The sequence below is a fragment of the Phalangium opilio genome, unplaced genomic scaffold (genome assembly GCF_054372755.1).
Source record: "Phalangium opilio isolate 3A_F unplaced genomic scaffold, DU_Popi_V2 ptg000003l_1, whole genome shotgun sequence".
NCBI lineage: Eukaryota > Metazoa > Arthropoda > Arachnida > Opiliones > Phalangiidae > Phalangium > Phalangium opilio.
The window spans coordinates 14,282,094-14,309,043 of NW_028324145.1; the positions used below are offsets into that span (position 1 = coordinate 14,282,094).

Sequence of the window (26,950 nt, forward strand, 5' to 3'; positions counted from 1 at the left end):
TGCTACGAAATTTCGACTAACCTTGATATAAATAACAGAAAAACAATTACAAAACCTAGCTTAAACTGTGCTGAAATTAAATTGAAGATTTTGAAAGTAAAAATGTACATTTAGGCCTAGAGCAATGGAATTTATTGATCGCTTCTCGAAACTCTCAGTATCGACCGCTTGGCGAGTCAAACTAAACCGCCTTCTACCGAAAAGGAAAAGACACGCCAAGTAAATTAGATTAAAATCGATATAAACAAATCTTTAGGTTTCACTCTCACTAACAGGATGTATTTTAAACATTAACAAAATTAATTAAAAATGTGGGAGATTAAATTGGCTCAATAGGAGTAGCTACGTTTAACTCTCTGTTAAATCGATACGTACGAGTAGGAAAAACAAAAGAGCAACTAAAAATCGATTTTCTCAATCTTATTATATCGATCCATATTTCAAATAGAAACGAATAAATAAATAAATAATAAACGAATATAGAAAAATATGGGTGTGCTCAATTATTAAATCCTTTGATTATTTCAGTCTATAAAATTTAGCGGAAGGACAAAGTTAATCTCGAGATAAAAATCCGAGAGATGGCGAGCGTATGTTTCCGAGAAATCAATGTAGGCGGGAGGGGGGCGAGAAAGGGGGATAATAATACGAAGGAGCATTTTACTTCGGACAATCGACTTCCGTTAATGTCTTCCAGGCGCGGTACAAAGCGTAGTGTATTAAATATCGAAAGCGGCGCTTGTTAATGGCGAAATTGGACATTATACAGCGATAGCCATAATTCTATATATTAATAGGGGTCAAACGAGATAGAGATACGAGGGCGGGGGCGGGGGGGGAGGGAAGGTAAACGTAAATTACAAGTTAATGATCATATTACGCGCCATTAATTTCACCCTCTCATATTTCCAGGACCATCAACTGAGGAAGCATTTATAACTCATTTTTCAAAAGAACTTGTCAAAGTTCCCAACTCACTAGTGGCCCAATATATAAAACAATTGCCGTCGGTCGGGTCCCGGCTAAATTATCGAACGAGTAAATGAAAAAGAAAATTGTTAGAAAAAGAAATTGTAGCAAAATGTGTCATAGAGCGTTGGGGAAAAAAGGATCTGCAGTGGAAGGAAGGAAGGGCAGTGGAAAAAGAGATAGTGGCCAGGTTTGGAAGCCACCGAGTCAACCTCCTGATAAAAAATTTCCCCACTTAAGTATAATCGGCCATTATACGCCCTATACTTAATGGAAAATGAAAATGGGGAGAGCACAGTTGGAGCCTTTAGCTTAAAAATAGGCATTTATCGTTCGTGATGTATTCTAAGGAGATACGAATGAAAAAAGATGTTCCGAGTAGAAGAACGAGTTCGCACTAATTGAATAATATAGATGGAATATTCATTGTCAATGATTTATAAATATATCGGTGTTTTAATCTAAATTGTTGAATATCTTATAGCAAATTCTCCATGGTCTTTTTTAACTAATAACATTTGTTAGACGCCAATCATTTGACTACCGAAGTGAATTTTATACGTTTACGAAACTAAAACATTCCGTTCGGTTTTTTTCTTTTCTTCTTCGATTGAAAGTGCGAACTCAGCTTAAAGAGCGAAAGAGGCGGAGTTGCCTTTTGCAGGTTTCAAGAAATGGTTGGAAAAATTTGATGTTACGAGCTTGTAAGGTAACGCGTTGGAAAACTAACCTCTAGAGCTTAATCGCTTGACTGAATTTTAATGGAGGTCATGTTCGAAAAACGTTTAAAGTGATTACACTCGCAAAAAGAGTTAAAAAAAGTGCTGCCTCTCTGTCCCTCGCAGTCTTATTGGAAAAAAAAGAGGGCTGATTTTGGAAAGGGGGAGGGGGGGCGAGGCTAGGAAAGAGAAAGAATTCGACAAAGTGGACGCGGGAAATTCGCTAATTTCTTTTAAATGGAATTAGCCCTTTTTTCAGCTATAACTTAATTTTTTTATGCGTCCCCCCCCCTAATTTGTAGATTACAACCGAAACGGAAATTTAGCGAATTAAAGAAGAAAACCTAAATTGAAAATTATTTTGTTTTTGAAATACCATAGGGACCATTCATGTAAGGCAAAGTGAAAACGCTTCCATTTCTAACTGTTACCAAATTATTCTCCAACTAGTATTTTATCTTAAGGTGTGCACTGTTGTATATAGACATCACGGAACTAATAGGGAAGTAGATTGAAATAACGAAAAAGAATGACTTAATTTATGGACGGTCCCTTACTGACTTCTGGCCCCCTACAACCCGAAACAGATGTTGTTTTCAACTTCAATTACCAAGCTCAAAGGGTTACGGACACCGTGGCGTGTTTAAGGAATTTATTAATACGCCCCTTATAAAGATGCCATAGAGACTGAAATTCCTTAGAGACCTTACGAACTAACCCTTTAAAATATAAATTGAAAATATTTTTTTTTTTCGAGGAAAACCAGCAAACCGATAACAATAATAAAATTAAATCTGGCTAACGTTATAAGCGCCACTGAGATTAGATAAAACGTTCTATTATTTCAGATTGCTTTTGAGCTATCTTTAGCAAAAAAACCCGCTTCATTTGAAATTAAAACTATTTCAAAAGGCACGGAATAAATAAAGCGGGTAACAACGTCATTAGGTTTCACACCTATAACCTAACTTCTAATTTTGCCTACACATCAACAGTGTTTTATATTTAAACTTCGGATAGTAAATCATAGTCTTCTTTAATTATTTTATCAAAAATAACGAATGCCAACTTCCAGGGGCAAACTCGATCAGGTTTACAGGTTTACAGGTTTAATTGTTCGCCGTACAATGGTACGCCCTTTTGAAACAGGGCGGCTCCCTACAATTGGGGGAGCGCAGCAGAAGTTAATAAGTCCAACAAAATGCGCAAATGTTTGTGGTGGCAGCGGGGGACGGAAGTCTTGAGACCTATCGGTCCAGATAATGTGTTATGGACGAGTCAGGGTGGGCGCGTCGCCAGGCTTCATTTTTGGTCCACCAGGTATCATGTATTTCCTACGGGCCCCTGTAAAACCTTTACCCGCCATACACCGGTGTATGACATTTACACAAAATTCGTATCTTCCTTAATTCTGGTCCGATTTTGACGTTAGCGCCTAAAAAATGGCTGAAACGCCTTGGCCCCAACAAGTTTCCGTCCAATTTGTTTCAAATCATCCACAGTTAAAAAAAGGGGGTATTCCCAAAATTACAAATTGTTTTTAGGCGGGCGTCGCGTAAGATGGAAATCCAGATGAAAGGGAGAAGAGAAGAGGATCTAATACCTTTCTTCTTTCGCGTATATACGAGATACGAGAAAGGGTAAAGCCGAGAAAGTACTCGTAAATCATTTTTGCAAGAGTATGTTTAGGAAAAACGCGAAAGAAAGCGCGGCGGCCGAATACTTAGATTAAAAAGTCGCTGCGCCCCATGCACGCCTGGCCCACCGAGCCCATTCAAAAGAGGTATGTACGAAAAAGGGTGGAAAAATGAATATATCAAAAAACGTTTCTCAAAGTTTTTGGCCAGCTCCTAAAATGTACTTAGCATATGATTTAAAACAATTTCCCTCCTCTTTTATTTATACTTTAGTTTAAAAGCAACTTTGCAGCCACCACTTTTACCTTTGGAACGTTTGAAGGCCAGAAACCATCATAATGAAAACATTGCGCGGGTAATATTTTCAAATAACCTGATCAAGTATTGGTGTTATCTTAAACCCCAGGGGATCAAAATTTCAAAAATATTGTCACGCGGAATAAGTAAACAAAAGCTGAAGGTATTTTTCGAAACCTTTGGGAAAATTTAAGATATTCACTTACCAGCTTCTTCGGTTGTAAAGGTTAATTCTTCACTGGGGTCACTGGTTCCGATGGCGTTAGCGGAAATAATTTTCACTTTGTAAGAGTTTCCTGGTTTTAATCCGGTGAGAACTACTTGAGCCTCCGTTGCTCGGATACTAGACGAGCCCGATTCCCAGTTCTCTGCGTTAAAAGAAAAAAAATAGTTTCGAGGATTTTATCACTCGGGACAATTAAGACCGAGATGGTTGGTAGGGATTGAAGTAGAAACTTACCGGAGACTGGTCCGAAATGTACTATGTATCCGGAAACGGGAGAGTTTCCCGATTGAGTCTGCGTCCAAGTGACAGTAGCCGTGGAACTGGACAGTTGAGTTACTCGCAAATTTGAAGGAGAGTCCGGCGGAGCTGCATAAAAGAGAAAAACAACACCCTTCAGTTATTTTCGCGAGTTATTCTCGCAACTAATAAAAATCCGAGATAAGGGACCACGCCTGGGGATCGGTAAAATGGCCGTGCCCGTAAAGACGAAACGATTTAGTCATTCTGCCTAAAGACGCCATCATCTGGAGGGCAGGACTAGCGAGCCAACGCTCGTAAATATGTCCTCCCTCGGACCAGTTAAGTCTCCGAAGGCGCGTTGGGTATTTATCAGGAGGGCCAAGGATCTTCCTATAGCTAGACTCGGCCGATTTGATGGGCTTCAGTCACGAAAAGTCGTTAAGCTACTATTGTTTCGCTTCGAACCGGAAGGGCCAAGGAAGTTCACGCATCATCCTCTCTCTTCTAGCTCTATCTACTAAACTTGATATTTTCAGAGCGAGGCTCCAGAAATTTCACAGTTGGACGTTTCAAAGGGAGACGCGCGTACCTTTCCTTGGTGAAATAGAAGACGCGCTAGAAAGGTCAAACTTTAAGCGCGATGAAAAATGGCGGTTAAAAGAAACGCGTATATAGGTACCAAACAAGGCCGAGTTTTAAAAGAAAAATCAGTTCGTCGCAATAAAGCCCAGTTACAAATGACGTTTATCGCGAGAAAGGAGCAAAAAGAAAATGATAGATAAGTAGACAGTGCCGCGACGCGAAACAAAAGAGAATAATTAATAAGAGTCACGTTGTTGGAATTATAAGCGACGGAGCGCGCCCTGATTCTTTTTCCTCTTTCTTCCGACGTAAATAAATTAGCTCCGAGTTATTAAACGTATCTTCAGGCATTGCTACAACAATTTTTCTGGACGTCGCATTTAGTCAGTGGGAAAAGGTACGCGTTCTCGCACCTGACGGAGTAAGGCATTCGAAACCATTTTGAGAAATAAATTATCATTATGAAAGTCATAAAAGTCACGATTAAAAACAATAACAATTCTCTCATCTTTTTTAAAGTGACCTCTCGGTGGTTTTGAAAATGGTTCCTTCCCTCGCGCCGATTTAATGTTAGATTTATAACCCTTCGTCGACCTAATGAATCAAATTATGATTATTTGTTTCAAATCCCGAGACAAAAGGAAGGAGTTCGGGGGTTATAATGATAGGGGGGAGGGGGTTGCCTTTAAAGAGGTCAACCGTGATAAAAGCGACGCAATTTCTTGGCTCTTCCTGAAAGCCATTTTTCAACCACGATATGGCGGAGAGTCAATAATATCCATAAACGTTTTTACCAAAAACCCTGTTATAAAGAAAATCTTAGACAAAGAACGTTCGCGTTTCCTATATTTTAGATTACCAAAAATCGCTCGAGCAAAAAGAGCTCTTTCCGAATACCAAGTACATTCCCCCCCCCCCAGCCCCATCTTTGTATATATCATCTAGCTCCTTCCTTGGAAGGCACGCGTCATCCCGCTGGCGCCTTTGCGTCAAAATCAATCCCTTAGATGCGAGTTCGCGCATCAAGGACGTTACGTCAAGAAGTTATCCCGTCATCCCCTTCTGGTTACATTGTTCGGAAGCCATTTTCCAAGATGGCCGTGGATTCAAAGAGTGTACTCAACCCTAGAAAGGTTGACCATTTTCCGCCTGAAAATTTCCTCGCGTCTTTATAGTGACCAATGCGATCAGGATTTATCCAAGATATAACATTTTTGTGGGGGGGGGCGAAGAAGAGAAGGCATTCCCGCGTATGTATAATAACTTGGCGGAACGGAGCCCGAGGCGGTGCCTTCTCCTCCGACGTAACAAAGAGAAGATTAGGGACAATAATAGGTTTTAGCTCGTCTACCTTTTCCTTCTTCCTTCGATATAAAAACAGGCGTGCAGCGTGTGTAAAACCTTTTTTCGGACCGAGCAAAAGAGAGTGTAGATATCTGGGGCTGAAAAGTAGTGTCTATGTTTAGGTATACACTCGAGAACAACGTTTGGGTGGAGAGATAACGGGCCAGCGGCAAGAACCTTTTCTCAGAATCGATTTTAGCCTATATGCCTAATCCGGTACAAACTATGGCACGTATTACGAGGCTATATAGCTCGGCCTGCCGAGATATTTATTCATAAATTCTCAAGCGCTTCCCCATAGAGGCCGCGAGGGCTCTCCCACTCTAACCGCATTTTCAAGAGCTGCCTGGCTACTTGTCCTAGATTAACGTTGAAACTAAGCTAACCCGATTGAAAAACACGGTTAATAATTGAGTTTGATACGGTATTAGGCAGAATTTTAAATTCGTTTACTGTTAGAATCTCATTGTCCGACCAATAACAAGGCGATTAACTAAATTTTACGGATGTCTGGAGAGCGAGAGATGTAAAGGCGACGAGATAGGAGGGAACGTCCTAGATAATAGGAGCGTTTCCAATTCGAAACGACGGAGTTTGGAAACGCGATTGTTAAAAGCCATCCCGGCGTCTTCGACTTTAAGACCTTTAAGTCGAGTATATTAAGCGATTTGGGAAACGCCGTCGATCACGTCAAGTGAGAGAGACTAGCTCAATCGCCAGCCAGCGAGCGAACCCGGAATCGTTCCTGGAAAGCGTCGACGCTACCAAAATTATCATTCAAAATTCAAAGGCAGGGTTAGTAGAGTTAGAGGTTGCCGTTCACGACAACTATCAATAATTCGGCAATTATTCTCTGACGAAATTTTGAAACAACGAACGTCTGCACGAATTCAGTTGTTCGGTTATTTCGGTAGCCCAACCACACCTTCGGAAATACGAACCTTGTTTCTCGTAATTCCCGGGCCCGAGCTATACAAATCTTAGAAATGTTATCGAACGAGTCAAGTGACTCTTATCGAAAAATGTAATGAATTCGAAACTGGCGCCGCGACATATATTCATACCGCCGCCCGTAAGCGATAGAAACGAATTATTCATAAACGAATATTCTGGAAAAGCTTTAAAATTTTAATCACCATACCATTTGCCGAATGGAAAATTAAACATCTTCCAATACGTAAATTTATAATCTCAAAACGCAATAAGTTTGGTGAATAATATATACCAATCGAGGAAATTACTTCCCAGTCGAGTACTGGAACTCGCGGTCAAGTTACATAAAGGTCAACAAATTAAATTTTAAATATAGTTTCATAAATATCGCTTTTAGAGATATTAGTACACCCTGCGCGGTACAAAGGTCACGAGGGTTTCAAAACTTGGTTTTATAGGTTTATCTCCAAAAACCAAAGACGCGTACGGGAATCTCTGAGAGCCACGCAGTTCGGTATTAAACTGAAGGAAAGGAAGTGGAAGCGTGTGGGGTGCTCGATGTTACAGTATATTTTTAGTATATCTTGGTAGAAGCCGCTCTATAAACTTGCCAAAGGAAGAAGAGATTGTTGTATAGAACGCGCGCCCATGAACATACTTTACGGATGTAAAAGAAGAAATAAAGGAGAATGGTTGAAGGAAGTACCGCCCACGCAGTCAGTTTCTTAGTGACCCCTACTCTAGGGTGAACTGATCCTTCTACGAACATTTTTTTCAGGAATTTTTGGCTTTGAAAATAGTTTTTTTATCCAAGGCTAAACTACTATTTTGGGTCTTAGGACGGTTTTAATGTCCTAGACGTAGTACAGGCGCAGTGCCATGGAACATCTTGTCTCTTCGTACCCAACTTCTTGTTTTGTTAACTTTGAACATTTTAAATAGCGCGGGGGGCTTTTCCCTGCCTGGCTAGTTTTATACGGATCCGAGAACAAGAGAAGGAAGCGGTGGTGGCGGCGCTCCACGGAGGCTGGTATCGAAAAACCATCAGAATCGTGTAAAACGAAGCGAACGATTTCTCGTTTTTTTTTGGTCGATGAATGTCGCAAAAACTCCATATATACTATAGAGTATAAAGTTTCGGTCTTAAAAGGCCACACATAGAAGGTAAACCTCGAAGGCATACGTCTTCTTAACCCAGAGACGGTTAATACTACGTTTGTATAAATTTGAAAGAATATCGCCATAGAAACATATCTTACTCTAGTAACGCGATAGCGTCGGAATGAGCGAATAACTGGCACTAAAATGTACTCGTACTCGTGGCTAAACAAACTAAAAGAAGAAGAAGAGAAAGGGGAGGGGGCGTTTGCATGGAGTGTACATTCCTCTCTAGGTGATGAAGTCGTCCTTCGACTTTGGCGACATTATTCCTTGTCCGTGACCCAACCCCATAAATCATCTCTGGTTTGATTTTTCTTCCATCATACTCGAATAAAAAGTATGTGTAAGTTCTACTACATCTTTTTATTTTCAAAGGGGAAGGCTACACGACGCTACTTCTCAAGAGTAGATTTTTCACTCACTAAGGCCTATATAGACGTTGTTAAACCGAAAAATCATTCGTTAAAATAAGTCCAAATATTGTCGCGTACCATTCCTGCGTGACCATTCGAGGGTAAATCATTTCTTAGATACATATTGAGAAAAAAAGTACTTGTAGGCGATCTTTCCAGCGTGGCCATACACCACACTCCATCAAGCGTAGAGGGTGTGATCAAAACCTCAGAAACGACTTTACTTCGAACCATCAGAGTGCCTTACTTCGCGGAAAGAAGAACAAGAAGAAAAGAGGAGGAGGTGACTTAGGCAAGCTTGCCACCCCCTCCCCCCACCCGGGCCAGAGAAAAATTGCAACATATATTCAAGTTACGAGAAATTGGGCGAACTTGCACGAAAGGTTTTTCAACGAATTGAAGAGAAAAAAAACTTATAAAAGCTTTTATACATTTTGAAGAAAAAAAACCGAAAGGAGTAAAAAAAAAGATCTTTTTATCGGATATATTGGAAGAATCAAACATCACCCGCCCCCCCCCCCCGGTTTCTCGGTTTGGTCTTTTTTATTTGAAAGATTTTGGGGGGTTCGAGTATGCTGGAAGATGCCAATTTAGTAGGCAGATTGATCCAACCTTAACCTTTCAACTTTGGTGTTAAATTAAAAATGGTATGGGTTTTTGAGAGGACAACTTATAAACTCCCCGTATTAACTAGTTCACTTGGCCAACTCTCCAACCCACTCCCCTTTACAAAGGTACATTATTCTTCCACGTTCTAACATCATGTATAAACATTTTGGATGGCGAACGAGGATAAAAAATCCCCCCCCCCTTTCTTTGGGGGTGATTCGCGTAGAGTAGCCGTGGGCGGTTGACGGACTCTATATATCATCATTGAAAATGATATATTATTGATTTAATGTTGGGTTCCTGTTTACCGGTCAAAGTCGACGACGAAAATATATATTTCCAAGAGAAAGTAAAAACATCTGTCAATCTAGAGTTATGGAGCGAGTACACCGACCGAAAGACTCTATAGCCGCGGCTCTCCATATACTATACTGTAGACTTAAAGCGTAGAGATTTTAGGCTATCGATCCTCGATCAAGAAGTACATTGCGTGTGGAGAGAGAGAGCCCCGGATAAATATTTAAACTCTTTGAAAAGCGAGAAAGTGAAGAGTTATTTGCTATTTTCGGGACCTAAACAAAGATGGACGGAAATTGTATTAACTTCGATCTCAGTCGTATTTTTTTCTCTCTCCAGAAATGGCGAAACACGCTCCAAGAGCATCCTTTTTTATTACTTCGAATTTTAAAGTTTACGTAACTAGGTTGATTCTGATTTAAAACGATCGAGTGACTTTCCAGGAACGCATTACGGTGTTTGCCTTAGTAAGAAAAATTGTTTCGAGTGCATTAGCTCAAAATGTTTATACTTTGTAACTAAACTAGTGTTAGTGTAGGCGATTACCGTAGCAAAGCATTTTACTAAAAATCACAAGGAGAAGAAAAAGGGGTAAAAATCTTTATATTCATTTCCCTATAAATCAAATTCTAAGCTGGAATAGTCCGATTTATAATACGCCGAATTTTAAAAGCCCCTTTTCGAAAACACACTGGCTACGCTAGGGACATATTACGGGGGCTGTGTGGCATTCTGGAGGTGCATATTTGAATGAATAGTCCGTCCGGCTCACCTAGCGTAAAAGGTATTTGCGTCAAAATATCTCTCGAGGGTGACTGTTGTTCGTAGAAAAAATTTATAACATTCAGAAAGACGAAACACGCGTCGGAAATTTCTTTTAAAAATATTTAAGGCTCGGCTTCGCAGTTTTCTTTAAAAAGAGGAAGGAAACATGAATAATGGTCGCCGAGCTTTCGGTCTTTTGATCGCTGGAGAAGAATTATTGACGATGTCCACGTTGTTACATTGCCAAGAGACACGACAAAAATCCCGAGGAGAAATAGAGACTACAATTCTTGTTTCGGAAATAAATCAAAGTTTCTATAGGCGAGCGCCAGCAACCGGCCATTCCTTTTACCAACATCTACCGCGCATTCCATTAACCTAAAGTTATCAAAACCATGCTCTTACTCTTCCCTTACAACGTCAAATTTTAGTGGTGACGGTTTTCCCTATACTTTTAACTTCGAGTTCATATACGTCCTTTTCTTTGGAATGTACCTTAACGCTTAGCCTCGAGGGACATGGTCTATGGGACTGTTAGGGCCTTTTTTTGGGGAGTCTAAGGGATTACGCCTCCTGGCGTTTCGACTTACAAAATAGGAATATTAAAATCTCGTTTAAACTTCCTATGGGCCAGGAGGTAAAAGAGAGGGGGGGGCGGGGAAAAACTCTATGAACGATAATCGAAGTCAACAGGCGATTCGTTTTATTCTGCCAAATATGGATGAGTTTGGGTCCTCGAAAATGGGCCACTGAACAAACTAAGTCCAAAAAAATATTTTTAAAAAATTGAATGACGCGATGAAACTAGAAGCGCAACAAATTAACAACCATAATTCGCGTTAAAATATTCGTAAGTACCCTTTCGTTGTTCCGCGGTGGTAAAATGTTAATTCTATATCCTTACAATAATGCCATCAAAAAAATGCAAAAAGGTGTAATGTTCCTAGTTTGGTACCCTAGGAGAATGTTCTTTATTACCATAAAGTATTTTAATACTTTCCCGGACTGCAAAAATATAAGGCGAGCCAGGGTGCTAAAACTGGATTACCCTCGCCTATAAAATATCTCTTTTAGTACCCAAAATCCCTAAGCAAAAAAGAAGAAGACTTTCAAAATGAAAAAAAAAAATACCCCAAAAAAATAATTTTACGATATTACAAGGAAAATCTTTATACGGATAAGGGGAGTGCGAATCGTAAAAAAAGATACCAGAAAAAAAACTTACGCTCGTAAAACTTGAAAAGAAAAAAAAAGTTATCTCAGTTTTTCGATTAAATTTTTCAGTTTTTTGGACATGGCCACCATCATAGGCTTCAGAACTCACGCACCTGAGATCTATCTGGGATTTTTACCACAGATGGGTAATAAGGGAAAGGTATCGCCAACCATTTCAACTGGTACGCTAAATAACCCTAGAGAGAGATTAAAGATCGAGATCTTATCCTAGAATCATAATAAATTACCGGTTAAAAATATTGGGTAATTTTACTTTGACGAACTCTCTCAATTCAGCGCAGCCTCTATAAAGTTTAGTTATTCATTTTTACCTAATAATATCTCTCTCCCTTAAAAATTTCGCTACAAAATATTTGAGTTCGTAAAAAATATCTTTGCATTTGTAGGGAAAGATCCCTGGGCTTAGAAAAGAACAAAACAAGAAATAAAATAAAAACCGTTGAAACAATATTACTACATCATCTTATTCCTAGAAGGAAAAGGGGAAAAAATAATATTTTTATAAAGTAATACGCTCAAGAAATTCTCCGAACAAAAGGGGCATAACTGCGTGCTGGAGAACGAGTTGAACTCGAAAGCTCCGAGGAAGAGAAACGCGGTGAAAAAAAGCGTAACATTTGCCATCGCAGTCAAATCCATAGCTTTATACGGAATAAAGTAATACGAAAATAGAAAAGAACGAACAAGAAAGAAAAAAAAGACGCGAGATTCTGAAGTGATATTAAAATCGATTTTGCGAGGCCAACGAGAGGGATTTAAGCTTTTCTTTCAACTTAGCAACGCTTCTATTATTTTCATATTCGACATGTTCGCGAATTGTTCTTGTAAGGAAGTTCCGACAAATTGATATAATTGTTATATAACTGCTTTATAATTATTCAGATTTCGACAGGATCGGGTTTAGCTAGCTTTAAAAGCTTCCGGGGGAAGCCACCTTCCAGGGGTAAATACTCGCGTGTATTTTGTACCAGCGCCTGTAGAAATGTTTCACCCGCCACACACCAATGCTCAAGGAGAAACGAACTTCCAGGGGCAATCTCTCTTAAATCAAACTAGGATTGAGGTAGAACATGGCGACTTTTCCGACTTGTTTCTACGGTAGCTGGCGGTATTTGTCTGACTTAGATTCCCGGGCGTCATACGTTGGATGAAATGAAAAACATTGTGGGAGGCGAGAGTGAGAATGGAACGGAGAGCCATAGAAAGAAATCGATGGCAATATCAACAACCAAGGCTCAGGAATTTTACTTCGCCTCTCGCACCCTGACTTCTTCGTTTTTTTTCTTTTCTCTGGCGGAAGCAAAAAGTTGGCGCATAGTTTTTAAGGATAGCGCCCTTTTTAAAAAATCTTCGCAACTTGAAGGTTCAGAGAAGGGGGGGGGGGGCGAAACGGGCAAGACCATGTTTTAAAGGGAAGATCTTCGCGAGGGGGGGCCAAGGCTCGGGAAGACGCCGCGCGATAAACAGCGATGTAGAATAAAATTTTGAACGAAACTACACCTTTAAGCTGGTTTCTCTCATATAGTGAAGCTAGACGAAATATATTCGTCGATATGACATTCGGGGGGGGGGCACTACATAAGCTTCGTTGATACGCCAGTTTTTGCATTTTTCCATTCGAGCCTCCATCAATGACGACGCTGCGTGGCATGCCATGCCTTTCTATATATTTTTCCATAAATCTATACCTATATTTCGGAGTCAAAAGACTATATAGTCCGTGGCAGGAAGGGAAAAGCAATTTTCGGGAGATTTTTTACGGGTGCTCGTATACTATATAAGTTGGACCATGATTTCGATAAGGAGCGGTTCCCTCCGAAAATTAATAGGGTGTGTTTAGAGGTATATCGGCAAATAAATTACGTATAAAAGATTGGAGTGACGCGATAGCCAAAGCCAGCCAGAAAGCCGCCGCCGCCATCAAGCGCCGCTCTTTTCAGATACGCTCCTAAAACGGTGGTGCTCATGCCATAGTAGAGACCTCGCCAAAGATAAGGCGCACCCCCATATATAGAAGAACCAGAGTTGAAATAAGTTCCGGGGCGAAATATCTGTCTCTCCCCTCTCGTATATCTTTTTCAATGAAAAAATAAAAAAACTACATTTGCGAAATAAATCTTTTTTAGCAGAAATTGAAAAATTTTCAAACTTTTTCTTTCGTTTTCCATCTCTCTTACGTACGTACGATTAGCATAAACAAACTGAGTTTGGAAACCATTAAGGCGTCTAGACCTGCCGAGTTCATTTTTTAACGTTCGACTTTAAATTAAACATAGATTAACCCGTATCGTAATTATCTTTTCTTAAAAGTGGTAATTAAACTAAAATCAAGGTAATATGACTTAGAACAATTTTTGTTTTTTTCAAAGTCAAGTAGTCCATGCAAGAAGGGTGAACAGAAACTTCTCTAGGGGTCAAGGGGCACGGGGAGAGGCTAATAGGAGCGCGTTCAAGGGTTAAAAAGGCACCCTTCAGTCATTAAGAGATCAAAATGGAGTAAATTCTCTACGGCGTAACTTTTGCAAATTATATTCCTGGCCATAAAAAGACCGATCATCATTGAAACCCGGAGAAAAGTATGAGAACCGAAGAGAAGAAAAAAGAATGAAAAAAGCTAGGGGGGGCGCTAATAGTTAAATCTTGAATAATATGAAGTGAGCCGTTAAATGCAGATGGCCACGCCATATATTCTTTAATTAAAAGGAGCTGGATAAAATCCTAAGAGAAAAAAAAGGGGGTAGCGGGTTCGAGGGTCCCTTGTAAAAATGAACGCGTCCCGACCCTTAATCGTTGTGGCTTTTAACTTTCCTATAGCACGCTTAGATAGGCTTGGGACTGAATAATAACGCGTCCTATGAAACATTTATTCAAATAAGTTTCCATCCCGCAATTCTAACATTCATCTAGGAGCAGAATTGAACGCGTCTCCCACGCGAGGAGTCGCCAACAAAACGATAAGCCAATCTTAAATTGTAAAGATAAAGATTTGGCACACCTTAATTAAATTTCCTTAAACGTTACATATGAAATTCTAATGGCTGATACCGTCTGAGTTCGATGTAATTCTACCTTTAACAGTCTCCTATCATATGACCCGTTACTCGATCCGTAGGAAAGCTAGCAAGGTAGGTTGGTTTTGGTGGGGGTGTGCATGCTAAAGTTGAACTGGCGTTCAGGTCACGCGCGCAGTCTGGTCAGCCCAGAGAGAGCGGGGGAGGGGGGGCGAAGGAAGAACGATTATTCTGCACAGGCAGGTACTGGCGCGGTAATAATTCCAATAAAGAAGACGAGTCTGGCCGGCGTCGCCTGGTCTCTGCCCCGTCCCTCATAACAAATAGGAACAAAACAATTTAGTAATTAATCACGGGACTCACGCTTCCACGTACCACCGCAAACACGAACCTACAAGTTGCCTTTTTAAAATTCCCAATTTGTAATTAGCCGCACGCCCCGCCCGCTTTGACTTTTCATTCAAATTTGGTTAAAAGCGCCGCATTATCGTTAAGATGCCACAGAATTATTTATTATTCGCTCATATTTTTAAGTACTTGAACCGTGGTTGAACTTAATCGCGATAAAAACATTCATTCGAAGTTATTAATTCTTTTCGGGAATTTGCGAAAGATACGCGATATTTCAGATAGCCAAATACATTATATAGTAGGGTTAAGAGAAAGTAGAATTTAAAAACGTCGGACATCATGCCCTATCTCTTTTTAAATGAAATGGCTTTCGGAATTAAAGAGAATATTTATCAGTTTTAGAAACAGATTCAACCGAAGTTAGTTAATTGCTTGCAAAAAGGGGATTTTATAATGACTCTAAATGACGCGAAGAATACGTCATCCAATAGCTTCGGCTTAATAATCTTTCGTTAGTTGGGATTTTTGCTGGCGGGAAACGTCTCTGGGGATATTCTGAACAATTACACCGCAACCCTCATTTGACTTGAAACAGAATTAAAGACCCGAATGGGGAAGTAATCGAAACCCCATCCTATTCCTTTTTTTTAAGGAGCCGATCCCACCGGGAGGATGCTATTTCAAAAAAAAAAGAGGGAGAGAGGGAGATAGCCAAGTGAGAGGATTTCGAGCCATTCTCCCAGTTTTAATGAGCCAAGGCCGTTTGTGAAATCCAACCTATCTTTAAATCCATTTGCCAGAAAAGAAATTCTTCTACGGTTTGTTTAATCCTTTCTAATCTTGAAGAGCTATTTTCTTCGGTTGGTTTAAAAATAAAGGGGAGGGGGAAGAGAATCGGATATAGCCTATAAAAGAACTATAATTTTATAAGCTGGCAGCTTCCCACAACAACCAGATATTTACGTCGAGTTCAAGGACTTGGCTTTTAAGGATTTAATTCGAAGTAGTATTTTAAGCTTTTTCGCAATGGTATAAAAGCGGTGGTTTTCCGCTCGGCGAAACTCATTCTTAACTTTAGTTTAGGCTCAAGAGTATATCTCTCGGCGGCCAGTCGCGGTGGTGGTGGTGGTGGTGGTACTATCCTTTTTATAGTGGCCGAGAAATCACGGCACCGTGACCTATAACGTCATTCTCCCCCCCCCTTTTTTTCTACTCGGAGATTTCTCTCGCAGGAATTAAAAGAAGTACTTTCTCGGAGGGAGAAAGGTTAAATGGCGCCGAGCTACCGTCCCCGTAGTCCGATAAAGGGCGTTTTAGAAAAGAGCATCGTAAAAATAGACCCCCTCGTCTCGTCTCCTCTTTCCCAAACTAGAATTAACCTTTCCAATGACGACGTTTCTTCCACTTTCTTACATTCATCGTGGTAAACTAAAACCCCGAACTACGAACCTCTTAAGACGAAATAAAAAAGGGTTAAAAACTCTCTCTCTCTCTCTCCTCGGTGGACCATTCCATTAAAAGGATTCAATTACTTCTAATCACCTCTTCCCAATCCTAGACGGGGAATTTCCAATTACTTTAAGAAACAGATTATTTCGAGTCGTCGATGAAGAGCCTATAGGACACCCTATTGTCATACGGGACTCGAATATCCGGCTTATTTTTGGCAAATATTTTGATTAGAGTCTGTGTTGAAACTTTATATTAACGAACTTCAACCCCAAAGGGAATTTCCCGCTATTAATCGAGGCCTGGCGCGTAAATTTAAACCACCGTAAATATTAACCGGATTGACCAAACTAAGGTAAATCTACTTTGCATACTTAATTAAGGCTAAACGAGAAGGTAAAATTAAAAAGGTTTCATCTATATCATCGCCGCGCTCGCCGAAATTAAACACTCTCGAAAGTTTTACCTAAAGTTTACCTTTGGTGAAAATATGATCCCGTAAATAATCAATTCCCCGGAGTCAAAACGCGTCATCCCCGACAAAAATAACGAAACAGGAGTATCTTACCTTCAACGACGAAATGCACGCTGCGTTCTTCGCGTCCAAATTCGTTGGAAGCGTCGCACGTGAAGAGAGCCGAATCCATCTTGTTCACTTGATTAATCAACAGCTCGGAACGCAGCCCGTCACTAACGGGGAATTCTTGAAGAACGAATCTGCGTACAGAAGCAACACCCTCCATTTTAAATTAATGAAAAAAACAAAGTATAATAAATTTTTCAAATCACAAGCCGTTAATGAGATCACGGGCTCTGCTAAGCGCTAAACACGTTTTTTTTTATTTCCCCACTGATGGAAAAATGAGGGTAATTACTTTTGGAATTTGAGGGCAGTTTTTTTCTAGTTCGCGAGAGCGTACGTAAAGGATTACTTAAATATCGTATCTACGCATGCTCAATTAAATAAAAACATTAAGGAAAGTCAAAGCGCGTGAAAGAAAAAGCTTTGTCGCTTTTGCTACCAACAAATCCTTATCAGCTGCCATTTTCCGCCTCATCTTTTATATCCCTTCGCTAGGCCTACTTATTTCAAGTAAAATGCGAATATTTAAAGTTGTTAAACTAATAAGCGTGGGATTTTACATCGGGACCAGTCTTCTTCCGGTTCCTTTGGGGGGTTTTCGTTCATCCACAGACATTTCGGTTTTGAGCTGTTGCCGCGCGGCTTTCCAAGGACGAGCCTATAGGCTTAACCCAGCGAGAAAGAAAACGAACGGACCGAAAGGAGGAAGGCCCGCGAATGTCTCGTGGCTAATCGCTTTTTCCATGCTCGGTGGTTTAAGCTAAAGGCAATTACACGATGTCCTGTCATATCCCGCCGCCGCTTCCCCCCTCCCCCCAACGACTATCCCCCGGAGAAAAGAAGAAAATACTAAAGAATGACGGGTAATTATCTACCGAAAAAAAAGAGTTCGCCTAATCGAGGTGGCAAAAATATTACCCCTTTTTCTTTTAATTTTCATTATAGCCTAGGAATTTTTTGTCCCCATAAAAAATGGTAGGAAAAGCTGGAATAGGGGGGGGGCAGGCCTGAAAAATTCCAACTATGTCTAGGACATCTTTCAAACGAAAAACTGCAGCCAGCGGACACGATTTAAGTTTAACAAGTTGGCGGTAGCAACAGCGAAAGGCTTTCAACGTTTTTCTTTTTCTAAAGCTAAGTCCGAAGTCATTCCAGTTTGACTTTAAAAAATATGAGTGGCTTTTGAAATGCATGCAGTTTCATCGCAGAATTCTCGCTACATATTTTTTTGTGGTCCGAACGAGAACTTTCTTTTGCCATTTGAGCTGAATCGAATGTTTGGACAAGAGTTTGTCTTTGGAACGCCGTAATATAAAGAGGGGAATGCTCACCTAGGGCTGTTGTTGTAATCGATGGGTCGTCTATTTTTGGCCCAAGTGATGGTAATGGGCAAATCACCGGATGCCCAGCAAACCATGGCGGCGTTCGAAGACATATTGACAGTTAGCACTTCGAAGGATTTCTTGAAAAATGGAGGCACTGCACTTGGAAGAAAAAGAAACTCTCGTCACCAACACGAACGGTAATTACACTACGTTAATTAACTCGTAAGCCAAGTAATACTCTCTATTATGGCTTCTTGTCAGGGACAAATCTCTCGAGAACCTGGAGATTGTTTGTTTAACAGTTGAAGTAATAAAAATTTCGGGTTTACAAGCAACCCTTTTTCCTTTACGATCTGTCTCGAGCGGCGAAATCTTTTTAAAGCCTCATTTCTTCGCGGAACAGTTTTAAAACCCTCTATTTTTATTACATCTGTATTATGAAAGATTTGGCAAAGAAAATGGAGTTTTTAAGAGAGAGTTTTGGATTCTCCAGAGAAGGGGGGGGGCGTTAAGTCTAGAAAAGGACGCGAATTTTACGTCCTAATCTTATTGTTGTTGCGGACAGTATTTATTCTATTAAGGGTTCGGAGACCTAAAACGCTAACAACGCTAATAAAAATAATAGTTCATGGCGATTGAAACGCATTAGCGAAAAGTTTTATTCCCAGAAAAGGGGGACTTTATACGAGACTTATTGGGAGTCGGAGCAAACCGGCGCGGACAAAAATAAAAGCTCGCATTAAATCTTAACGGAGTTTCGTTCAACGGACTTTAAGAGTCCCGCTAAGAAGAATAAGGAGGAGAAAGGACATAGTGCAGTAGCGGCGGAGAAGCACTTAGCGACAATTTCTTCCCAAAGTCCCTCGACGCAACCCAAATTAAAAGGATCCGTTAGGAGTAACCCAATATCCTTTCTAGGCTATTAAGTATAATAAAAAAAGCCTTTTTCAAGATATAAGACGGTGGCTATTTACAAATGGTTCTCGCCATAGAGAACCTCCTTAAGAAAGTAATAAGGCATTCCACTAATTAAAAGAATCGAAGGGAACCGGAAGTTGCGAAAAGAAATAGCCACTCACCTTTGACGGACACTTCGACGACCGCGGAGAGAGCGGGGGCGATCCCGTTATTAACGTCGCATAGATAAGCGCCAGAATCGGATTTTTCAACTTCGGTGATGACCAGGGAACCGTTTTCCAAAACGTGCATATGAGGACTGCTAACGACGCTTCGAAATTCGGAGCTGACCGCGCCGTTTTTAGAACCTAAACCGGGCAAATATTGCATTTTCTAACGTATTTACTAAATGGGGCGTAAAATGGGGAAAACGAAAGAAAGAAAAAGAGACCTTGCATATGTTTCCATCGATGAACTGGTTCCGGTTCTCCTTCCGCTTTGCAATCCAAGACCACTCTATCTCCTCGAATGACAGCCACGTCGGAAGGCTTCTTAACCCATTTCGGACTGGCTATTAATAAAGGATAAATAGTTTTAAACCGCTTAGGAAAGAAGGATTCCGGAACGCACTCGGGGAACTTTTAATCGTTTGACTCGGTCAAAAAGTTTCTTTCTCTCTCTCTCTGTTAGGACGTATATATATCTTTATATCTTACCGTTGACGTTCATTCGAGCCGAGTACTCGGAAGTGACGGAACCGGAAGTGACTTTACAAGTATAGTTTCCGGAATGACGTCTTTGTACGCCGTTCAGCGTCAAGGAAGAGGTAAAGTCACCGATGGAGGCCACTTGAGCTTCGGGATGAATCAACTTGAGGGGGCGTCCGTTTTTGAGCCACTCGATCGTCAGTCCCCTCTCGCCCGTTAAGACGCTACACACCACCGTCGTCCTCATCTCCTCTCGCAGATCACCGCCAAAAAGGAACGGATTTATCACCGGTTTCTCTGCGAAAATTCAAAGGAAACCACTTTTGATTAAGATTAAACGAGCTCCACTCCCGCCCTAATTAACTCGCTAACGATTTTCCACGCTGTTCCGAGCGCTCCCTATACTCAGTTCATTAGCGCGAAAGCCCGAAAACGAACCAGTTCGTTTTACAAAAGCCAGAACGAATAGGGCCCAGAGTTGGCCCTCGAAAATGGCTTTAATAAAAAGAAAAGCTTCTCTATTCCGCGTTCCTCTTTTCTTTTATCGCAATAATTATTTAACTTTAAAGAAAAATAAAACCATCCATTGAGTAAAAAATGAAGGAACGAAACCTTGTACGAGTTTGGGTTCGAATTGCCTACGAATTTAAAAACGTTATTTACTCCTTTAGCGGAATGTTCCTTTAAATGATCAAAACATCTTAAATTTCGTAACAAGGGCTGGCGTATGATATCCGTAACGTTTACGCTCAAAAACGTGTAAACCTTCATATTTATCGTGAAATACCTTGCTATCAGATTTTATTTACGATACTATAATGTCGCTTAAATTGCGAAAGAGTTACGCCTCCGGGGATAGTTTAAAAGGGGACTGCAAAAAAAAGGTATGTAGGTAGTAAGACTGGAAAATTATGAGCTCCCGTTTTTACGCGTATCTTCCCTAATAAATAAAGAAGAATGAGTGAGGAGGAGGAGGCGTGGGTGTTGGTGGGGGGGGGGAGCATTAAGACTGGAAGGAGAGCATAGTTTTCAAAAGAGCTTTACCCGCCTTCCATAAATCACAGGGGCCTACCCTTTCTTTTTTATCCACGGTCTTTCTTCCGAAACTACTTTAGTTAACGTAAGCTAAAACGAACTTCTAAATGTCGACCTCCCTCCCTTCCGCCGTATACATAAACGAGTCGCGCTTCTTCTTTCTTTCATAACGCTGGTCCTCTATTTTTGTCTTTCCCATTCCGGGTGAGCGTTGTTGGCCCTAACCAAGCTTGACCAGCGTCTCTTTTCGTATCGTCTTATCCCATTTACTTTTGTTTTTCGCCAAACAACTACGTAAGGGGGGGAAGCTAGGAATAAGAAAACTACGAAGATGATGAAGAAAGGGCAATAAAGAGAAACAAGAAATTCCCCAAAAATTTGGTTTCACCCTCTCGTACGTTTCAGACATACTTGTATTTTACGTCATGTTATAATTGCGCATTTGGACCAGCTGGAACAGTTCGCGGGTAACTCGCGAATCTAACGACGGTGCCCTCCGGGTAAGTCAGTCGCCTTATCAAACGTGGCGTTATTACTACAACAAGACACTCTAGAAGGGATATCCCCTTATCGCCTCTCGAAGTACACCAACTCGAGGTCAACTAGCTCTAGCGCGTGCCACGGATAAGGAGTATCTAACCCAAATCTTTTCTGGACGAAACTAAAAACGGACAAAGAGCTCGAAGATGCTCGTTTCCGAGACTTTTGGCCAAGGGGGTGGGGGGAGGGAGAGGGGATATAGGCCGAGTATAGACGTCTAGCGCAATAAGGGTCTTTACATTCATATCTCTGGTCAACCCGAAAGGACCTAGAGCAGAAACGAGTGAGAGAGAGAGGAAAAAAAGAAAATAGGTTTGTTTTCCGCCTTCGAATATAAACGAAAGAAAAGCCCCGCGAGTTCAGATAGAGGTGACGTTGGATGAGAGAAGAGGAAAACCAAGAGAGAATAGGACGTACAGATGGAGAGAGAGGGGGTGGTGGAGGGGGTAGGATGAGGGGCTGTCTAACACCATAACGACCTTCTATAAGCAAGATGGGATCGCGTGCCGAGAAGGCTCTAACTCGCCCCTATCTCCTCTCTCGAGTCAATAAAAGCAAAAGAGCGTTTCGCTTATTTACTCGTCTCGAATATAAGGAGGACCCAAAACATAGAACAACAGTAAAAGGAGAAGAAAAACAGTACGCATCAAGAGATAGATTCTCCTCCTCGAGGCCTCCTCTTCCCTCTTTCCTCGTATCTTTATAAGGGTCAAGCGAAGAGTCAAGTATTCGCATCCAGGCAAAGATTCGTCCTCAGCTTTTCCAGGCCCTTTCTCTAACTCGCGGTCGAACTTCGAACGAAGCGTGCACGCGCCAATAAGGGTCAAACCGTTAAAGCGACTGCAGCCTCCGAGGAAACGAGAACATGGCCAGATTATAGTTTTCTATATTCATATCCCGAGTAATGGCGATAGTAAATCGAAATATTTCTTCGGCAAAACACAGAACCGAACGTAAAACCGACAATATATTACGGTTATCATTTATTCGTTCCTATCTTACACTCTGGAGACGAAATTCGGATTTGGTTCCAAATTCCTCGGAGGATGATCTTGGAATTTTAAGTTAACTTTCAGTCGAGAATTGCAAAAAATTAAAAGATTTTGAATATGAAAGGGTTAAGGTAAAGCGAGTTTGATTGAAGTTACGATAGAATACGTAATCTTTATAGAAAGCCGCCTATGGTATTTTTCAATTCTAAGGGTGAGCGTATTTAGAATTAAAGGGGGGGCAGCAGATTCGTGCAGACGCCGACGAATAAACGAGGATATCCGAGACTCGTTCGTCCTGAAATTCGTAAGAATAGCCAGCCTGAAATAATAGGCTTTCGACTCGGTTTCCGGAGAATTTCGACTTTCGAGAACAATTTTTTTTTATCCAGGGAAAGGAACAAAGCTTCAAAGGGAGGATGACACTAATGATTTCGACCTTCACATTTAGGGAAAAAACAACTTAAATTGGTAAGATTTTATGACGAATTAAGGTAAAATTTCCGAGAAGTACTTTCAGTTGGAAATTTCATATACTCTTCTAAACGTAGTCACGAGGTCTAAAGCAATTGGTTTTCAGTATCAACGTCCCTTTATAAGAAAAAGGAGTAAAACTCGGGGTTGGATTTCATTGGTACAAGCGCGAGAAAGGACGATTTTATCGTTGAAACTGGAAAGAAGAGCTCGTGTCGGGGGTACGCAAGCGAAAGAACTATAGAGAAGAGAGAGAGAGAGAGGGATGCGGTGGAAGAGGAGAGGATGCTGGGATGTAGGATATTACGTCCTTTTACACTATCCGTTACAAATAAAAGCTCGGGAAAAACCTAAACCTAAGCCGGCTTTCTCGGTTAGGGGTCTTTTCCTTTCTTGTAAAGAAAATGCCAGGAGCACGCAGCCGGGCTTTGGGCAAAGATCCTACCCTCCCTCCCTCTCTCACCCTACACTGTTTTCGATGATAGAGATTACGTCATTCCTTCGAGCGTGCTAAACGCGCCGCTATTTAAGTTCATCCCTAAGACTTTTCTATTCTTTCCCCCCTCTTCTTCTTATAAGTCCACGGCAAATGTCTATTTTTCGGCAAACTATCCAATTGGAAAACGTTGGCTGGACGCGATCGAGGCCAAGGGCCGGGATGAAGCTTGGCCCAAGATCGCTCGCCGCTATAACCTATCCTCAGTTTGACATAGACAAGTCTTTCTTAATGTTCTTCAACGTAAGGGTTACGTGGATTTGAGCAACGGTATTAGAGCCGGAAAAGTATAGTTTGCAATACGTTCGCGCAATCTTAGAAGTCGTTGCGCGTCACTTTAAAAAAGCAATTTCTCAATGAGATTTAGTTGCCTTTGAAGGTTACGAAACTGTGGCGAAAAGTTGATGAAAATGACAAATAGAATCATATTTCTTCTTTATCAAAAACGATTTCATTTCTCTTTCTACGTCTTAACGGATTTTCTTAGAAATTTGAGACGAAAGTGTACGCGAGTGTTTAAGAAATAGATATAATACCTGAAATACGCCTTCTTTAAAAATTCGAAGAAAAACTTCGACTTTATTCGGAGAAAAACTAAAAATAACCTCTCCATCTTTAAGAGACTAATTTCGAGTCGCTCTCAAATTCTCTCATCTGAAGTAAAATAGTCTCTTTCGCTCGCTCTTTCAAAAATCAAAAAGGCTTAAGAGCTGTCGAGGCGGATGGAAATTGAAAATAAAAAAATCTCCAGACACGAACGAGAAAAAAAATTCCCATCTAAGGTATAAATTATTGTTGAAAAAAATTACAATCTAATTTGGAGCCAGACACGCAATCCCGAGAAGACGAAGTACATTTCCGCTTCTACCTACAACTAAAAGTAAGAATAAGGAAGTATCGCTTACCGATTACTTTCAGGTAAAGGTTTCCGTGAGCGCGTTCTCCACGACCGCTCTTAACTTCGCATCGATACCATCCTTCGTCCTCCTTTACGGCCTGAACCAACGTTACGGAGCCATTCCTATGGTCAATGATCCGTTGAGATCTTGGCAAGTCGTGTTGACCTAAATAAATATAACAAGAAGATACCGTCAAAAGAAGTCTCCCTTCCAGGTGTTTGCATCATCAAAGGTGATGACCTCGGATGATAAAGCAAACAGTTTTACAAACTCCTCGCCTTAAATACCCGAGAGTGTATCGCATTTTGTAGTTCAATATTCTTTTTAAATTATACACAAATTTACAGTAGACATACAACAAATGGATTGTTTCGCTTTAAAAACAAAGTATTTACTCGGAAGCGAGAGAATATCTCGTTTCTTTTCTAATAGATTATTTTTCTCCAACAGCTGAAATTTTACAAGTCCCGGAAGATTCAAAGACAAAGTAAGAAGGGATGAAGAAGAAAAAAGAATTAAAAAGAGGTTTTTGAAATGGATTTCTCGAAGACTCTTAGGTAACAGTGTTCTCGGAAAATGAGAAGGAAGGGAAACGAAAAAAACATTAAAAATAAGAAGGATGAAGAAAATGAAATCCGTTTCAACTAATTGTGCAACGCGGGAGTTTCGCGTCACGGCTCCATCACTACGAGAAAGTGTTAATACAGTCCTGAGACGGTCCTCGGCGTCGCTCTTGTCGAAATTCTAAATTGAAATGAACTCCGCGAGTATACCGAAAAAGATGGAGGAAGAAAGAAAGAAAAAAATATCGCAGAGTGCTAAAAAGAGTTCTTAAGGATCGATGTAATCTCGGCGATTATGGCTCTGGATTCTTCTCTCCCTCCCTCTCCATCCACCCACTCTCGTCCTGCAGGCTAGCAACGAAAAATAAACGGACAAGATGGTGACGTTTATATTAAAGGTACAGCTAGGCACCTTGGCCAGAAATTCTTAGAACCAGCCGCTGCTCGTACACGAGTGAAAAAAACAAAAACAAACGATTTGCAAAAAATTAATAAGCCGATCATCGCTACTTCCGCGGATAGATTCGGAAGTAAAGAAGGTCGTTACGAGCAATTCATTATATGGCAAGTTAATGGCTTCTGGTAGTTTTGAGTGGAGCTTAAAAAGAGCGACCAAAAAATAAAGGAAAAAAAAGAGGAAATAGCCCGAAGCCAGCGCGGAAGAAGCTTTTCTTTCTACTTAAAGGTTTTACCGAAAATCTTGGAAGTTCAACCGAAAGAAAAAAGGAAAAAAAAATGTTTCCAGAGAAAAATAATTTTTGCGATAAACGAGATGTCGTCTACGGATTTAGAAAGAATTACTTATAAAGCCCTACGGAAAAGAGAGAGGCTGTCCGATAATGATATAGATACCATTCTTTTTACAATTTAACGTTTTGGAAGAATGTTTTTGTCAAATCCACCCCCCCCCCACCGAAAAAGAGTTAAGATACATCCGAGGAAGTAAAAATAAGAGTTTAATAAGGTGACTCGGACGCCGTAAAAAATTCTTTCTACTTTTTGGAACACCGATGAGAAAAAAACACCAAAAAGAATGAAATAAACGCCGTATAGTTCTATCGAAGAAGGGAATCGTTAACGGTCGAAACTAAAGAAGAAAAAAACAATGAGAAAAGAGATTGCGCTAAAGTTTTTTAGGGTTTCCCGCGGTGTTAAACGGTGTGGAACTAAAATTAAAGGAACTCGGGGACGTAATAGGACCGCTATTAGTCACGTTGTCTACTGGTACATTCCTCCAAAGCCGCCTCAACCGCCTAAAAATAAAGCCGCCGCCATTGGTGGATAACCCTTAATTTACAGCTTCGCTCGGTTACAGACCTAATAAAAATCAATTCTAACAAGTGGGAGATTACGAAAATAGGTCCCAAAAGACAAGAAACGAATTATCTATTTCTTATATCAAAAATAAATAAAACTGATTCGAAACGCGTCATATATCCTTCCTTCAAGTTCACTGCCGCGAGCAAATTCTCTTATTAATATTGACGTCTCGGAATTACTTTGCCTCCGTAATAGTAAGTAGTTTCCTTTAATACATTCCAGTAATTATATCAAAAACTAAAAAAACATCCCTTTGCAGGCATCCTACTTTCCATAAGACCGCGCTCACTCTCTGATGGACACAAAGTATGGGGCGCGAAATTTTTAGGTTTTCTCTTAACAGCTGTTCCGAGTCCTTTTACATCGTCATTCCATAATCGTTATCTAGGATAATCGCTTCCTCCATGCAGGACGAGTCGACGAAGACAAAAAAGGGTAGAGGGTGGCGGCGGTATTTAATTACGCCCTAGGCTTATACCATCATACCCTTTTGACATCCGGAATTCCTCGGGCCCGGGGAAAATGAGGAAGCCCCCTGTGACTACGCTTTGCAAAATATTCGACCAGCCAGTCTTAAAAGGCCAGCTTTAAGTGCCCGGCAAGAAATTAGAGCTAAAAGATTTTTAGCAAGAAGAGATTCACTCGAGAAAGACGAGGTCACTGTGGTACGTTCGTATACATATCTAAAACTAAGAACCGAGTTAGACTAAATTAAAGGAAAGTGGAAAAGGCGGTGATGAGACTAAAATCTCTTCGTGAGGTTTGACCTTAGCCCATCGGGACATTGGAACGTACGTATCTGATATCCTTTATAAAGAAGATCGCACCCAACAGCGGCTTATTCCATTATCTTTGAGAAGACCTACTATACATCGGCATGGAC

At 40.7% G+C, this 26,950-nt stretch overlaps 1 protein-coding gene across 1 annotated transcript in view; it reads right to left on the reverse strand.

Annotated features, from left to right (window-relative positions):
• Positions 1 to 26,950, reverse strand: part of LOC149718035 (cell adhesion molecule Dscam1-like) — a 111,593-nt gene that overhangs the window by 20,425 nt on the left and 64,218 nt on the right. The window contains exons 9-16 of the mRNA XM_089837027.1: positions 24,191 to 24,349; positions 19,761 to 20,048; positions 19,496 to 19,615; positions 19,227 to 19,412; positions 18,154 to 18,301; positions 16,808 to 16,956; positions 4,083 to 4,214; positions 3,829 to 3,990 (exon numbers count right to left, since the gene is read on the reverse strand). Of these exons, the coding sequence (XP_089693153.1) occupies positions 3,829 to 3,990; positions 4,083 to 4,214; positions 16,808 to 16,956; positions 18,154 to 18,301; positions 19,227 to 19,412; positions 19,496 to 19,615; positions 19,761 to 20,048; positions 24,191 to 24,349 (1,344 nt within the window). The remainder of the gene's footprint in view (positions 1 to 3,828; positions 3,991 to 4,082; positions 4,215 to 16,807; positions 16,957 to 18,153; positions 18,302 to 19,226; positions 19,413 to 19,495; positions 19,616 to 19,760; positions 20,049 to 24,190; positions 24,350 to 26,950) is intronic.